Source organism: Pangasianodon hypophthalmus, chromosome 22 (assembly GCF_027358585.1).
Source record: "Pangasianodon hypophthalmus isolate fPanHyp1 chromosome 22, fPanHyp1.pri, whole genome shotgun sequence".
In the NCBI taxonomy this organism is placed as follows: Eukaryota; Metazoa; Chordata; class Actinopteri; order Siluriformes; family Pangasiidae; genus Pangasianodon; species Pangasianodon hypophthalmus.
Window position 1 is genome coordinate 6,607,580 of NC_069731.1, and position 18,500 is coordinate 6,626,079.

The 18,500-nt window shown below is 38.6% G+C and overlaps 1 protein-coding gene across 1 annotated transcript in view; it reads right to left on the reverse strand.

Moving 5' to 3' along the window:
- The window catches only part of itga8 (integrin, alpha 8), a 101,021-nt gene that overhangs the window by 1,747 nt on the left and 80,774 nt on the right, over nt 1-18,500 (reverse strand). The window contains exons 23-29 of the mRNA XM_053227832.1: nt 15,193-15,273; nt 14,082-14,187; nt 13,040-13,198; nt 8,588-8,701; nt 6,065-6,178; nt 1,798-1,899; nt 130-252 (exon numbers count right to left, since the gene is read on the reverse strand). Coding sequence (XP_053083807.1) covers nt 130-252; nt 1,798-1,899; nt 6,065-6,178; nt 8,588-8,701; nt 13,040-13,198; nt 14,082-14,187; nt 15,193-15,273 — 799 coding nt within the window. The remainder of the gene's footprint in view (nt 1-129; nt 253-1,797; nt 1,900-6,064; nt 6,179-8,587; nt 8,702-13,039; nt 13,199-14,081; nt 14,188-15,192; nt 15,274-18,500) is intronic.

An 18,500-nucleotide genomic window follows, 5' to 3' on the forward strand; every position in this document is an offset into this window, starting at 1 on the left:
CACTCTTTATGGGCACAATAGCATGACTTTCTTAGAAAAAGGTCTCGTTTTGTTTTATACATGATATTAAAACTGAAATCAGTTGGATGAGTGTGTGTGTGTGTGCGTGTGTGTGTGAAGCTGCCATACCTTCCACATAACCAAGGTTAGAAAGGCGAGCACCAGCAGTCCCAGTAGGATGGCCAGAATAATCACCCATAGAGGAATGGCAAAGGACAGATCAGGAATTGCCCATACCACATACGTACCGATCTACACACACACACACACACACACACATACAAAACAACAGGGGTTGAGACTACAATATGCATGATCACATTCATAGTCACAAACAGAAATAATCAGTTATCTCTTCTGTGATAATGCGATTTGAGAATGCAGGGCTTTGTTGTTGTTGTTGTTGTTCCTCTTTCAGCTGCTCCTGTTAGGGGTCACCACAGCAGATCATTGGTCCGCATATTTGATTTGGTATTTGTTTTTACACCAGATGCCCTTCCTGACACAACCCTCCCCAATTTCTATCCAGGCTTGGGACCAGCACTGAGAGCACACTGCTGCACGCAACCAGTGGCTGGGGTTGGTTCCCTGGCCGGGAATGTAACCCGGCCGCAGCGGTGAGAGCGCTGTGGCCTAACCACTAGTTCTCCAGGGCCCCAGAATGCAGGTCTTCGTACACAGCAGCATTTTTTTTTTTTTACCTTCACAACTCTTAACAAACCTTTCGTTCATGATAATGAATTAACACCAGTGTTACAAAAAAGTACTGCATTTAACAATAGTCATGTCAAGTCAAGTGGGTATTTATTATTATATTTATATATACTCTATATAGCTTGTATACATTGGAATGAAATGTCGTTTCTCTAGGACCATGGTGCATCACATAGCAGTACACAAGATTACATAAAGTGCAAATACACAACAGTGTGAGACGAGTGAGTGCAGGACAAAAAATACAGAACAATATGCACAGAACAATAAATACACAGGTCAATAAATACACAGAACATGGGCTGTAAACTGTAAACTATTTAGTAGTGTAGCAGCAAGAATTATAGAATTAGCAGCAAGACGAGCTCCATGCTACCGCGCTGCCATCTTGGTCATTAGGTAAGCCTAAATATCCTAAATCCTGCCAAAAAAATACACCCTAAATCCTAATAAATTACATGAACTTAAACTGAACACAACAATTTAATAGGAACGTACATCAGAATTATGAAGATGACACGAACTGCACATCACAAGCTCACAAAACATTTCTCCTTTTACTCTTTTAAAAATTTGCATCTGTTCTCCCCATTTGGTGATATAATCACATTACCCTGGCAGGCTTCAATGTTCCTCAGTGCTGAATGGATGCCAGAAGTGAAGAAGATATAAAATACATAATTGTCAGGAAGACAAAGTTAAACATGTCAAAATGAACATTCAGCCTCACTCGCACGGCACATTAGAAACAAATGTGTGCTAGGTGTAAATGTGTATCTTTTTTCCCATACCATAGCTCCTTTTCTTTCCTTAAGCTCTACATACTTTGCAGTTTTCCCAGACTAAGCTGGGTTTAAGTATTAAAGCTTAAAGGTCTGGAACCTAAAAAAAAAGGTCAGAATTGTTGACCTTACTTCAAATAACCCCATAATCCACCTCACCTTGCTATCCAAAGTCAAGCACATCTGTCCTTTCCAAGTGTTTATTCAACTCAATCCCCCATTCCCATTCATAGTTTTCAATTTCTTCCTCCTCCCCTCAATACCTACACACACACACACACACACACACACACATCCTTACCGAGTTACTCTGCTGTGGCAGGGTATGTGGTTTGATGCGGTACGGCATGCCTGTTACTCTGAAGTACACGGTAGAGTTGACGAGGTAGTGGTCATTCCGCCTCTGTGAGACAGAAAACATTTTAGGTCGCAGAAATATAATATAATACATTCAGAAATATATTCACACTCTCTCAAACATGATTGTTTTAACCAATATCCCCATGCAGCAATTAAAAGCACTGCATAAAGCAAAGTTAAGCACGGATCATTCGGATCATTTCTGATGAACCCGGTCAGTAGAATTGCTGTTTATGAAATTAAACCAGAGTGATCATGTGTTTTATGGCTGTGACAGGAAGAAGCCAAGGATTACAGCTAATTTCTTGAATCTGACTGGTTAAAAGTGTGCGGCTCGGACAGTAGTTCCAGCTGTAACGTGAATGATAGGTTACTATTAATGCGCTCGTTCTAATACGTTATTGTTTCAATAAGCGCACACACGGAGACTTGCAAGGCAGACGCTCCTCATAATCTAAGACTATTAATAAACAGATTAAGAAAGTGTTGTTTAACAAAGGAAAACATAATCGTTGATATGGTTAGGTTTTGTATGTTAGGAGCTGTTTATTTAAAATTTATGGAAGGAGTCTTAAGTGTCAGTGCTTTGTAACAGTCATGGTGCTTTGCAAAGTTTCCCAGCATGAAGGAGTTTACACTTTACGGTTTCTCGGAAAAATGACAAGCTGTGCTTTCGTTAGCGAGAGTAAAGGAGAGGCGGGTAAGGGAACGACTGTTAATCATAGCTATAACGAAGTGATAACAGGAACTAATTTGCCTTGTGGATGTTCCACAACATTAAATCAAACAATAGGCCATTCAAAAAAAAAAAAAAAGATTATTATTATTATTATTATTATTATAATATATACTGCTTTTTTATACACTGACATGCAGCTCTAAGTGCTTTACAGTGTGAGGTAGGGCAGGGCGATATGACAATATAATATCGATATTGTGATAAATGCGCGTTTTCACAGATATCAGATATTTTTTTAAATAAACAAAAAAAATTTGACAGATTTTGTAAACTTTTTTTCAGTGATAATTTTTTAAATATTATATATATATATATATATATATATATATATGTATATATATGTAATTACATACATTTTTTGTAGACATTATATAAATCATCAAACAGGTTTTTTTTTAATGCAACACTATTGTATTGCTAGACAGTTGTTTGCAAACATATACGTATATCATGATGCAGATAATGTATTTTATCAACAATCATATATTTTTGTCATATTGCCCAACCCTAAGAAGTGGAAACAAATGAAACAGAAAGAAGTCATGAAAGTTAATAAAATAGTAAAACAGGCAAACAATAATAGTAATAATAAATAATAACAGTGACAGGAAGAAGAAAATAGCAACAATATAAAATATTGAATAAAAAGTGTGTAAGCAGAATAAAAGAACAATTATTAAAAAAATAAAAAAGTAATGCAAAAATTAAATGCCTGTAACAGTAAACAATAAAATCTAGTAAAATGCTAAAATAAAAAAAAATAAAAAAATGTACTGTTTTTTTTTTTAAATCAGTAATCAGGCTGCTTTTGTTTGATATGATGCAAATGTCATGTGATGTGTCAAGATGTTCAAATTAAAATGTGCTTACTGAAATTCATTTGTGTGTTTGTGATGTTTCTGAGATTGTATAATTTGTACAAATGCAAAATGTATCAGAAACTACAGATTAGTCCCATACTTGTGATTAAAATATTGCCTCAATGCTGATAATACACATGTGGAGTTTTTAATCGGGTGCTGAGTCGTGATGATTGAAGCATGAAGAAACGGTAAAAAAACCCAACAAAACAAGGGATTAAAGACTTTCTTTATCCCCCTCTTTACATCATTCTCTCTCTCTCTCTCTCTCTCTCTCTCTCTCTCTCTTATAGACACAGATCTGGCTTATACTCCACGCTTCAGTGGAGATAAGATTAAAGGCAGTTCGTCATGACAAGGTTAAGCCTAATTAAGCCACGTGAGTCAGGAGAGTAGGGTGAAGAGAAGTGACGTTAACACTCATCTTTTCTGCATTACCACATGGTTAACATCACTTCTTCTCCCTCGCTATCAGCATTTAGGGTTGAGTCAATCATTTCATGATGTGTGCAATGAGGAAAGGACAACCACAGACTGTGGACATTACTTTCATACCAACTTTAATGAACCCCTAAAATAAAACCTTAGAAATGAGGCAAATCAGTACAATGCTCAAACAGGAAATTAAACATTCCTGGGAATTCAAGGTATTGTCCCAAAAGCTAGAAACTCTCTAGTGTCAGGGGTGGAAAAATCAGTAGCCCAGGCACATGGTACACGCAGCTTTAGTGGCCTGGGTATTAGTATTTTATCTGTAGCTGTGTGGCAGCCAAGTAGGTTGAACAACCAGAAAAACAAAAATAAAACAGAAGATTTCATTTGGTCTGCAGCTCTGTTTAAACCTAATGCACTTCGCACTTGATGCTGTAATTATAGTGTGAGCTACTCAAAAAACAAATACAGTGGAAGACTGATGTAGAACACAACGTCCTTTCTCCAGAGGAAATGATGTATTAAATCCGCCACAAGTGGTCACTGGAGATGTATTCAAAAAGCCAGGTGGAAACGGCTGTGAGGTTTGGCTGTCCACTTGTAATTGGATAACTTGAGGCGGATGTTACCAGGTGTGAACAGGGCCTGAGCAAATTAAACTTGGATACAGCCATTATACAAATCTCCTTCTTACCACTCGCAGTTACCTTGCAGTTAAACCAGCTGACAGATGCCAGACCTCCCATCCATTTTCTTTACCACTTATCCTACACAGGGTCACGGGGGGAGCCTGGAGCCTATCCCAGGGACCTCTGGGTACAAGGCAGGGGACACCCTGAACAGGGTGCCAACCCTTCACAAGGCACAATCACACACTACGGACAATTTAGAGATGCCACTCAGCCTACAACACATGTCTTTGCACTGGTGGAGGAAACCCCCAAAGCACAGGGAGAACATGCAAACTCCACACACACAGGGCAGAGACGGGATTTAAACCCCCAACCCCAGAGGTACGGGGCAACAGTGCTAACCACTAAGTTCTTCCTGTCAATTTTTGTTGCAGGTGCAAACATCAGAAACTTCTTTAAAGAGGATAATAATCATAAATTTGTTTGTTTCTCATAGTCTACTGTATTAACACACATAACTAATGAACTAGCTCGCCATTACATTACATTACATTACATTAGCTACCACTTTTTTAGCCAAGGAAGACATGGGACTGGGCAGTGCATTGGAGCTTTTACTTGCCTTGTGGGTTGGCTAATAAATTTATGATTTGTCCAGTTCTAAGTGTACTAAATGCTAGAATACACTTTAACCAGATTTCTTGAAAGTTAATACATTCTGTAAAGGTCCATTTTAACACAGACATCTGCAGGAAAGAGTGGAATGTTGGCTTTAGTAGATGAAATATACAGTATAGCTAGCTTATCTGCATAATTTCATTTCTGATAATGATAGGAATTTGAACTGACGTCAGCTAATGAAAAAAACGGAAGGGTAGACTATGACAAGTTTAACTATTTGTTTGTGTCAGGTTAGCAAAAGCACCCATCTGCCACTGGACACCACATGTTCATATCATGCACCAAGTCACATGACCACGAACACCTAATCCACGTTTATGTGCAATAACACGTACACTAGTATTCAAGTCACGTTTGTACAGCACTTCTTGTCTAGCGTCTGTTGTAAGTAGCATCGTTGTCGATTATCGTATCCATGCCATGTTCATGTGCATTGCATGCTTGTTAACTCTGTGCTTGTTCCTAGTCCTTGTGCACTTTCATCCGTCTCCAAACCATCCATTACAGCTTTTTTGTGAATTTACTTGCTTATTCGAGTGTGTTGACTTATTTAGCGTGCTAGCTCACTGATAGCTACATAGGTCACGATATTGCAGTGAGTCACTAGAAAACAAGTGTCTTTTCTAATGAATATTCTCAGTGATGCATTACAGTGTCCTAAATGTCCATTTTTTTTCCTTTCCTTTATTTATTTTGTTTTTTTACATTTCCTTGATGACCATCATTAGCATTTGGAATACACCACGTCTGTCACTATTTCATATTTTCCACGTGATCCATTTAAGGTTTCTTTCCATTCCCATGCCCTGTGGGAAAAAGTGTGTGAGACAGATAGATATGCGATATATATTGTATGTGTGTTACCTGTAGAAAGGTGTGAGCCCAGAGCCTTGACCGGACTTTGACCACTGCACTCTGTCCTTGATCCAAACGGCCCACAATGCACTCAAGCATCAGGCAATGGATATTAGAGCAATTCTACACACACACACACACACACACACACAAGGGAGAGAGAGGAATCAGCTGTTAAAGTGTTTAAGTGTGCATGCTTTCAGAAGCGACAGTTAAGTTGGAATCAAGGAGGATCATGCTGATCATGTGTGTGTGTTTGTGTGTGTGTGTGTATGTGTGTGTGTGCATCACATTCATGACCTTGGGCTTTGCCTTATCTTTTCCAGACCTGTGACGGACAGTATACATATCATCACCTGCTCGTGCACAGTCTCACACACATGCACACACACACACACACACACACACACACACACACATGCACACACCATTCCCCCAAAGAGAAAGCTCTAAATAATCAGAGTGATGAATGTTCAGGTGAAGTGACCCTCGGAGGGTACAGTAGATCCTCCTAACACATGTCAGTGTGAGTTTAAGAGTCAGCATGCCAAACTGAGGGCTGATTTACACTTCTGCGTCTTCAAATCCCTGTGGTGCACAAGGGGGCAGTGTTGCACGTACCAAACCAGAATGCACAGAACATGAAAACCAGAAGGATGTTTCAATGACAGGGAGAGAGATGACAGTACTAGAATTTCTTTCTAATTTCTTTAATTCTGGACTCGTCTCATTTGTCTCATATTTCCTTCCTATTTAAGTGGCAGTCTGGGAAAATCCTTCACATGGCAAAATGTAGACATTTTCTACTATACAGTTTTGAAAACAATAGTACAGTAGTTTAAAAATAAAGTTCAGGAGAAAATTATATTTAAGGATTCCATTCCAGCTTCGGAGCATTGTGGACATTTTGAGAGCCGGTATCTGATTAGAAACTGCCTTGACTAGGCTTGTGTGTGTTTTTATGTTTTTTGTGTTTTTAGCTAGCATGGTTTTAGACTTCTTTAGACAGACTTACTGTTTTTACCACAGGATTTACGTTTGTAGGATTTTCAGCCCCATCTTGGTAACCAAAAATTGCATGAGAAAATAATTCTTTGGTTGTGAGTTAGAATGAAAAATGTGATGATTTAATGCCATTGTGAACCAGAAACGTCTAACATCAAAACGTTGACAGTATGAGAATTTTTTTTATTAAAATCTCAGAATGAGTGCTGCTATGACACTCGTCTAAAAGCCACCGATAGGAGGATGGCGTAGGATTATGAGAAACTCGCGGCACAGCTACAAATATGTTACTGGCAATGGAGAAACCAAACATAAACCAAACATCCACAGCAGATCATTGGTCCACATATTTGATTTGGCACAGTTTTTACACCTGATGCCGTTCCTGATGCAACCATCTCCAATTTTATCTGGGCTTGGGACCGGCACTGAAGCACACTGTCTTGTGCAACTCCAGTGGCTGGGGTTGGTTCCCTGGCTGGGAATCAAACCCAGGCCATGGCGGTGTGAGCGCCAATGCCTAACCACTAGGATGCAGCACGGAAAGAAATAGCAAAAAATAAATGAAAGCTTCCTGTATCCTTATTACATTTAGTACATTTTGAAGAATCAGCATTCACGTTTGTCTAGGCGTATCATTGCCACTACAGGGTGTCCCAAAGGTCTCCATTTATAGGGGCAATTATCACTTTTTGGCAAAATGTCTTCCAAAAGTTTATATTATGTATTTTTTTCATATAGCCTTTAAGAATACCTTTGACCAAAGAAAAACGTATTGAAATCATTCTCATGGCTGGATCAGAAAGCTGTTACAAGGTTGTGATGGACTTTAACAGAAAAGATGGCTACACGCAACACTGTTGCCAAACTGGGAGCCAAAGTTGGGAGAGACGACTCCATGTGTGTTTACAAAGAAATGGCAATCATGTAGAAGCTGTTTTGTAAATTTTGCTAAAAAGTATTAATTTCCCCATGTATAGAGACTTTTAGGATACCCTGTATTATACTAAAGGCTTGTTTAGAGGACCTTCATAATATAATCACAAATTATTATCTGTTATAGAATTTGTCCAAGATATTATTGGGATCTTCTTGATCATTACAGTGTGACAAGTAATAATAATAAAGCTGAGGTATCCAAGTATATTATTGACCAATAAACTCAATTTTGGCCATAATCTGATCTACTGTCTTTATTGTCTTGTTTTCCAGAATTCAGCCACAGCAGCATCCAACAGGTTTTCCCAGACTGCCACACTTTTTCCATGCACACCTCAGAATCCTCATCTCCCTCCAAGAATTCACTGTCAGAGTTTTAAAAAGCTGTAAAACACCACTTTTGGAGATTTTAGAGCTGTGCATGTTGATGCCTTCGCAAACTACACTTGCTGACGATCCCCTTTAATGCTTCTGGGTGCAAAAAAAAAAAAAAACATGCACATCTTTGCAGAATAAATCATACATCATAAAAAAAATAAATCACTGAGTCGAAGTCACGTGTGTATGTATGTGTGTGTATGTGTGTACCAGTGTTTTGCTGCTGTAGCTCTGTGTAGTGGTAACAGATCTCCTGCGACGAGTCGGCCCGCTGCTGTTGCGCAGAAAACCCAGCAGCTCTGGAGTGTCTTGCAAAGTGGACGTCTGAGAGAGGGAAAGAAACAAAGACTTAAGAGACATTCCATATAAACGTTTTGGGTCCTCTTGAGGGATTACCCTAAATTCCTTTCTTTAACTTTTCTATTAAAGCATCTGCTCTATAGATTAACAAAGGTTATATCAATAATCTATAGCACCTAAAGCAGAATATAGGGTGTTTCTCCAAAAAACACAGTCTACTGCATGTGAAGGACATTTTAATTCTTCAACTTTAGGCTTATAGGGCTGTATTTAGATAAAACCACACACTTCTGACATGAGCGATCTACTGACAGGAATTGTAAACAGAGGCATGTCTCAGTTCTGTATGAGTCTGACCCTGAAGCCTAATTTTCTTGTGGAATATAGGCTTGACTGAAGAGCAATATTATGTCCAGCGCCTGTCTGACAGTTTGATATACAGGTCTTCACGGGTCCACTTGGATCCGAAAACCCGAGGTCCGACCCGAGACCCGAGCGGGTTCGGGTCCAAAACTTCGACGAGTGCCTCAGACACGGGTCGGGTTCGGTATTAGTTGCCTCGGGTCTCGGGTAATTTAAAATAAATGTGCTTTTTCCAGATGGACCTGATCAGACCTGTTCCCTTTAACGGAGTGTCTATTTACAATAAATAGCCCACCGTGTTGGGCTATGTCTGGTTGTGATAGACAACAATACAAAAGACGTCAACTTTTGACGCGACCGACCGAGTTACCTTCCTTCTTTTGCCGAACTCGTTCTTCTCCCTTTTCCCATCACATAGGCTACCGTTTACGTTCGGGTCCAGTTGGGTTCGAAAATAAATGCCATCGGGTCAGACTCGGGTTTAATTTCATCTGGTCTGTCTCCGGTCAGGTTTTTCTTTTAAAAAATTAATTTATGCACGTCAGGTTTGGGTAAGAAGTGATTCGGGTTGATTCGGGTCGGGTATGGATTTTAGGACCTGAGAAGACCTCTAGTTTGATATAACCACATGTTTTCTTTACAGGAGAGTGCATATTAACAAAATTTCTATTAAAATTAATTAACTAAAACACTCTCATTATTTTAAGAATTTAACAAGTCAAAATAGCAAATTAAAAGAGTGATTAAATAGCCTACATTCCATACATGCGTTATGATTTCCTGACCTCAATATAGTATCTCGTGACTACATTAAATTGTGCGCACACTGTACTCGAAGCATGGCATAAAATGAAATTGCAAATTAAATAAGATGTACTAGATTAAGTGTTATCTCATAAGCTCACAAATAATGAGTGGAAGCCATATTGTTAAATTAAAGCAAATTTCCAGTGACTAGTGTAATAATTACTGCAAATTATAAGATGTACTGGATCAAGTGCTATTTTATAAGCTCCAGAATAATGAGAGTGGAAGCCATATTATGGAATTAAACCAAATTTGCAACGATTCATGTAATAATCTAGGAAAAAGGATCAGCATAACCTGACTCTGAATGTAATTAGCATTCCTTAAGTAAATATTGACATCAATTTTAAACTTAAGTTGTCGATTTTGAATACAGCCCATAACCATAATCAGTTGTACATTGTACACAGTTGTACAGCCCATAATCACATCAGTTGTAATATTGACAAATTTTTATTGTTTCATGACATCTAGAGTTTTTGTAGAAAGAAATCACAGTGATTTATCTCCACAAAGAACAAACGCAGTCTTCCTCCTCTCTTGAACCTGTCTAACTGTCTTCACTTTCCATCAACATCCAGGGTTTTTTTTTTTTTTTGGAAATTTTGACTTTGAAAATGTCAAACCCTATTAGGCTCTATAAGCAGAGCGTCAGACTTACAGGATATGATGATGAGATCGTTGGTTCTGCTCTTCACCTACATAAGCACTGTAACTGACAGAAGCCATAGGGACACCATTTACATGTGAGTAGTATCAGCATGACACATTAAGACATGGCCTGGGGAATGTCATCTGGGCAACACGCATTTGTGAGTGTGTGTGTGTGTGTGTGCACACTCAGATCAAAGTCCCTGAACAGCTTATCCTTCTCTGAAGTCGTCAGTAAAGTTGCAGCTGTAAAGTCAAGACATACTGCAGGGACTTTAAAGCCACCGGTGCAGCACCAACCCACAAACCATTACAGAGTCCTGAGATGTGTATAATGCTTTATAGCCACTGCAAATGAAACCAGAAACAAGGCAGAGAGGTATACACATGTACCATACGCTGAAAAACAGATTTGAAAAACAGAGATTTGCAATAGCTGCTTTTTTTTTGTGTAAGTAGGAAAATGTGAGCAAATTCTGTTAAAGTTTGTGTGTTTATATTTCCTCACTGGATAAATCTTCCTTCTGGTTACTGAGGTTAAGATTAGGGTTATATTTAGGTGTAGCATAGCCTTAATTATTTGCATTAATAATGATATCAGTCAAAGGTTCTCACAAGGATAGTAAGACAAATGTGTGTGTATGTATATGAGTTAATGAAAGAGACAGGGACAAAGCAAGGCAAAAACTCCAAGCTTAATGATAAGATATAAAATGCACGTGTTCTCCCAGCTGGAGGTGATTATGGACTAAAGTGGCAGCTGGACTTCCTTGTTGTCCCTAGAGGTAGGGACGGGGTGTCTGGCCTTGACTGGCCCGGAACCAAACCCTTCCCCTTTCTTCCCCTGCTAAGGACACTAATAGCCACATATTGACACTGTATATAGCATATTCATCTATTATGTTCAGACTGGGTCAAAATAAATCAAAAGACCAATCAAAAACACATGTAGTGTGAAATCTGATTGCAATCACACCTGCCTTCTGGAGAGTCCCCAAGCATGGACTGGGGATTTTGTATCTTTTTCCAAAGATTTAGCAAATTTTTGGAATTAAAATGTCATTCATCATTGGCATAGCGAATTTGATTATAATACCCAGACCTTCCAAGACTGACGCTGACATTAGCTATGAGAGTAACAAACTTATTAGCTAAGTGTTAAACAATCTTATATGCAGTAATAACCATAGAAAAACAGACCATCTACTTTCCCATTCAATACAAACTGCAAACTTATGACTATTCTCTACCCATTTTACTCAAATGTACGCCATTTCTACACTGAACTATCACAGTACATTGTGGGATTTCATGAGTGCACTGGATATTCCCCACTATCCTTTCAGAAATATCTACAAAATGGCACTTGGGAAAAGTATTCATGATAAAAACTGCAATCATTTTGTGATCACTAGTTCATTTCCTTTTAAAAGAGAGTTGGTTTTCACACTTTAAGCTCTAGGTATTTTCTGAAATGTCTATAGAGATTAAAAAAAACTGGTCAGTGCTCAGCTCTTTACTTAAGATATACTGGGTATTTTCTAATAACATTGCATAAAATGAAATCCTAGCAAGCGAAAATATCTTAAAGGCAAATTGAATTAATATTTCTCTTTATTAGATTACAAATATAAGATTATTAAGCATGTTTCCAGATATTTTTCACTCATTTCAAGCTTGAAATTGTCTTCAAATGGGTGAATATGTCTACAAATAGACTTGAATAGAAGTGTGTTATATTTGTTATATAATAACCTCATAATGAGAAATATTATATATAACTTTTCCTTTATTCATGATATCTCTACTTGCCATATTTAGATAGCATATGCACAAAGTATGCAACTATCTTATTATAAATTCAGAAGAGATGGTCTGGGTCAAAGCTACACTAGTCTTGCAAGCCAGACCTCCAGCATCCTCTAGAGAGTCTCATACATTTTGCCAATAAACACAACCAAGAACCACCTAATCTCTAGCACATTGGCAAACATGCGAGGTTATCTCATTTACTCACCTCTAACTGCGTCCAACAAAACTCTTTAATTACTTTTTAAGGTGGGATTTTGCGGACATTTTGTGTCCACTGACTCTGAAAAACTCTTGTGTTACAGTGTTCAAAGATTAATGTTAAGCCTGGAAACTGTCACATACTGTATACAGAAGTGCACAGAGCCAATCAGATTGCAGCCTTTAACATTCTGAAGGTTGTGGCCAGAAAAGTGTACAAAAGATATGAGACACTCCTTAGTCTGTAGGCAGACTGTGTAGAGTATTTGAGCTGTAACTAAGGGGATATGAAGAAGATACTGAATGTGATAGTTTTATTATTTATTTATTTATTTTTTTTTTTAAAAAACTGATACTAGTTCTTTCATAACTGGATCTTTATTTCTGCACCTGCCTTGGGTCATTGTGATAATATTATCACTAAATATTTATGTTTTTTTTATGCATTTGCCATAAATCTTGTCCTTATGTATGGGTAATATTGGCGATTCCACTACTAATCAGTAATTCTATAATGTGAGTGTGTGTTACCTCAAGGTCTAGTGGGTTAAGCGAGCCGTTGATGTGGCAGTGAATCGGTCCATCAGTGATGATCTCCATGGCATACAGCAAATGCTCTTCTCGATGACGACTGGGCCATCCTACCTCCAAAATTGTGCCACTCACAGAACTTGGACCTTTATTATACAGCTGAATGTGTGTATGTGTGTGTTGGGGGTCAGATAGATATAAAAGAAATGACAGAAAATTCTATTAGTCAGTTATTTAGCTAATGGTTACTTCTCAGTCAGTAAAAAACTCACAATTGGATACTATCATAACAATATACCAGTATATCAACACACTCCTAAATCACAATATGATATTTAATTGGATCTGATAAACTATGATGACGCTGCATAGAACTGGCAGCTAGCTAAAAAACCAAATGGTGCTTGGTTAAGCCAAACTCTTGCACTAACATGAGGCAGGCCACATAGTGTCTGGCTAACATTATAGCCAATTAAAACAATTATTAGCAACAGGACTGAATGAACATACATGAAGCACTTTCTCAGCAAAAAAAGAGGTTAACTCTATTATTCTTTATAAACAAACAAGAAAAGAAGTGATCCAGGACATGCTCGTATAGTTGTTCAGTGTCTTCACTGTATTCCTATAACTCAAAACCTTAATTCAAACTAGTTTTAATCAAATATTAGTTGATTCTTGTTCAAAATGAAGTGGCCTGTCATAGTGAAGATAGTTTTAGAGTGAAACATAAGCACCATCGTCTGTGTGTTTTCTATTATCTCTTTATTGCTGTCTGCTTGTAGACAATAATATTACCTTGACTCTGGTTATTAATGATGCCTTGGCCAGTGTGTGTGTATGTGGGTGTTTTATAAGCAGTGAGTACTACTGGTCTGGATTGCTTTGATCAGATTGAAGCTTACGCGTGTTTACTGTTTTTGGTTTTTCAGTTTAACGGAGCAGCGCTGATGCCTTTCCTCTATTCTGAGAAGCAAATTATTCCCACATGTGATGTGCTCCTCCTCGGCTACTGCTGCCACCTGTGTGTGTGTGTGTTTACCTCGTAGATATGCTGGATCTGAGGCCCAATATCATCCTCTCTGACTGGGTTCTCTTTGGGCTCCCAGTGAGGAAAAGGAAGAACTACTTGAGCTGGGAGAGAGACACTGATCGAGAGAGAGAGAGAGAGAGAGAGAGAGAGAGAAATTTTTAATTCATATAACTGTAGTTGTAGTTGAAATTTTACCCTGTAGTTATATTTGCATTTTAATGTAGAATGGTATTAAATATTTGCAGTTAATTGATTCATTGTTTCACTGTTCTATGCTGGTCCGCTGGATCCAGAGTCTATCCCTGGAACATTAGACACAAATCTGGGATACACCCCTCTACATGGGACGCCAGTTCGTTGCGGGGCACCATGCATGCGCACACACACACACACACACGCACACAAACACACACACACACACACAGGGGCATCCATGCATTCCCAACACAATTCACACCATGATTCACACATACATTCACACCTAAGGGTAATTTAGTGTAGCCAACTCTCCTACCAGATGTCCTCCCAAGGTCAACACCTACAAGGACAGTTTTGACCTTGGGAGGACATTTGGCTGGTCCATATGACAACTCTTACTTAAAAAACTAAAAGAGTACAAAGATTTCCTTTTGTTCACTGAGGTTAAGGTTAGCTTTAGATTTATGTCCAAGCATATGATTATTTAGGTGCATTAAAAATCATATCAGTGGAAGGTCCACACTAGGATAGTAATTTTGTGTGTGTGCTAATACGACAAATGTATCTGTTACTCAGATTCCTTGTTTATTTTTTAAAATTCCATTACCATCCTTTATTATGGATTATTACCATTCAAATTCCATTTCATAATCATCAACATTGGTTACCAGTACTAACTTCTGAAATTTTCAGTGGAAACTCTTTGTTCTAAGAAAACCTGACTATAAGTATGGTTTATTTTGAATGTGTTCCTGTAATTCATTACATTTTTTTTACAGTATTTTTCCTTTTTCTATAAATCCAAATAATTTCTCATTTCATTTCTGAATCAGTTCACACACTGTGAATTGGAAAGAAAGAAAAAGAGAGAGAGAGAGTCAGAGAAAAAGAGAACGAGCTTAAAGAAGTGGTGTGTTCTCACCCTCTGATGTCCACCTCCGCTCGTGCGACGATGTTGAGAGTTAAATTCACAGGGTTACTCTTCGGGTTATCTTTATTGGTGCTGGAAGACAGAAACACAAATGCACATGCAATAGAGCAATATAGCGTTATAGAGCAATATAGTATTTATACAAGAAAGTAGCATCCATTGAACGACTGTCCTTGTATAACAGTGTGCTGCAATTATTGATGACAACTCAGAGAGTCTACTTCTAGTTGTTTATCTTCTCCGACTTGAAATTGGTTGTTTCAGCAACAACACACTGAACACCTCAATGGATGCACTCCTGGCTATTAAAGGTAGCAGTTCATTAAACCATATTTTAATGTCATTCACTAGTTTAAAATGCTAAATAGCTAAACTATACTATAATTATTATTGACATATCTATAGGAATCATTACTATGTCCTTTGTGCTGATAGGGAATGTTTGATACATATGTGTATAGTTACATGCTGAATTTATACTCAGAAACTTCCAAGTTTCTGACTAGTAATTACAGGTTTGACGAACCTGAGTGGTTTTTACGAGTCAAAAAACTCCTAATTACCATAATTCCAACATGACGTGAAAGACAGTGGGTCTTAGACAGGGAAACATTCCATGAAAAGTGTATGGTTGTCCTTTGGGGAGTAATAAGAGTTGTGTTTTGTGTGTTGGTTGGACTACAACAATAGCATTTTCAACAGAGACGGGATTTGTGCCAAAGTTCTCCATGTCAACTGTCTCGCCGATCATTCCACTGAGAACTGCAAAACTTAAACTAACCACACACTCACACTCGTCATCAAAAACATTATTATCTGCCCAAAAGTATATACACACACACACATACATACACACACATGGTTTTTGAAGTCTGGACCTAGTTGTTTACAGAAGTGTCAATCTTAAAGGGAGCTTCAGAACTTCAGTAGTGATCTGGCTCACCCTCAGTGGATAAAACACAGCACACACTCTTCCTGGTGTCATAACACTGCTTTGAGGAACAAAAGACAGACACACAACCCTTCTATTATGGGACATCAGAGAATGACAGTGTGTATCAGTGTGCATCTCCAGACCACAAGGAAACACAAAGCTGTGCTGATCAATTAACTGGCAAGTAATCTACTGTGACTGGTGAGTAATCTACTCACAAATCCACAAATAAAACACACACACTCAGTGAGTATAAAATAAAAACAGTTGTTTGTGATAGACGGGCTGGTCTAGGTATTTCAGAAACTGCTGATCAACTGGGATTTTCCCGCACAACAGGCTCTAGAGTTTACACAGAAAGGTGCCAAAAACAAAGTGTGAGCAGCAGTTCTGCAGGCGTAAACAACTTGTCGCTGAAACAGGTCAGAGGAAAATGACCAGACTGATTCAACCTGACAGAAAGGCTACAGTAACACTCTTTACAACACTGGAGAGCAGAAAAGCATCTCAGAACGCACAGCACGTCAGACCTTGAGGTAGATGGGCTACAACAGCAGAAGACCACATCAGGTTCTACTCCAGTCAGCCAAGAACAGGAATCTGGGGCTACAGACTCGCAGAAACTGCACAGCTAAAGATTGCAAAAATACCAGGTGACTTTTTTTTCCAATCTTCTACTGTCCAGATTCAGTGAGTTATATGCATTTGTGGTTCCCCCATTGAACAACAGTAAACAATTCACCCTATTACTGGGAGATTGGGAGTTCGAATTCTAACAAAGCCACAGCCATTATAACCAGATCTGCGAGGGATGGCCTTCGTCTCTGCCCTGTCAATCAGTGTGACACAATCTCATGTATACCGAGAATGGCAGTTAGTGCTCTCATCCAAGTGTGTCAAGCCACTCTATGATGAAAAGTTGCTGCCAGTGAAGCTGACAATTTTCCTATAACAGCACGTCCCTTAGTGTTTTACTGTGTCTGTGTGTTGAATAGATTCACATAACAGGATTTACACCTGGTCATTTTACACGTGTTTTGAGTAAGGAATTACATCCGGATAGGGAATATTGACATAAAAATGAAAATGCAGGTGTAAATATACCCAAGATAGATTTAAAACCACTTCAGGAAGGCTAAGATGCATTTTCAGCAGATGTTATACAAGTGTAAATACATTCGTCTCTCCAAGGAACATTTGACTAGCAAAAACTCTGTCAGTACGTTATATCAGAATACACATGGTCCTTGACACGCATGCCTTGGCATACAATACTCATGGAAGACACTCATCGTTGCTGTGCAAAAAAAAAAAATGTTTACTAGAACATATGGTGAAGCAGGCCTGTCAGCATCTTTACCACCTTAGATGCTTAAGGGACTTTAAACTGCCCTCTAAGGTGCTATGGAACTTTTAGACCTGCACCATTGAGAGCATCCTGACGGGAAGCATCACAGCTTGGTTTGGGAACAGCAGCAAGCAGGACAGACGGGCTTTACAGTGCACACCATCCGCACTGAGCTCCCTGACCTGCAGTCTATCTACAGCAAGCGGTGCTGGACCAAGGCCAGAAAGATAGTGAAGGACCTCAGCCAGATGGTCTGATCAATGGACTCTTCTCTCTGTTGCAGTCATAGAAGCACTTCCACTCCCTGAAGACCAACACAGAGAGACTGAGGAGGAGCTTCTTCCCACAGACCATTCAGGCTCTCACCCAGGACAACACCTAGGACTAGAACTTGGACTTATTTGCACAACACCCACTACCTCAGTCTGCATATATCGCACAAACAACTACACATACAGTATCTGGACCTTATTCAAAATACAGGGGTACTGTTTCTGCCACCAATCTTTCTATCCCTACATCATATTTTTATTTTAATTTTTTTATTTTTCCTTTCCTACCTGTATAGAAGTAAATTCTAGTTTATGTATATTCTATTTTTTATATCAAGGACAGTCGAAAAAAGCATTTCACTGCACATCGTACTGCATATGGTTGTGTATGTGACCAATAAATTTTGAATTTGAATTTGAAATTTGGACAGATAGCAATAAACATGAGAGATGAGATGATAACTGTTGCAATGAACGAGTATGCCCTGTCAGCACCATTGCCCTGTCATCAACGTGCTTATTTCTATACGTAATGACATATAGTTTTGTGTCTTCTTTTTTGTCCCATGGTGATTTAGGCTTTTTTTCATTTAGTTTTATTATTTTTGCCAAAGGCTAGAGTATCCTGGACATTTAGACCCCGTTGCCCTGTTACAATAACGCCTGCTCATGTTACCTGACGCTAACTTCTTGGAGTTTGTAAACGCTATAGTATAACACAGTGTTTCTCAACTAGTGGGTCAAC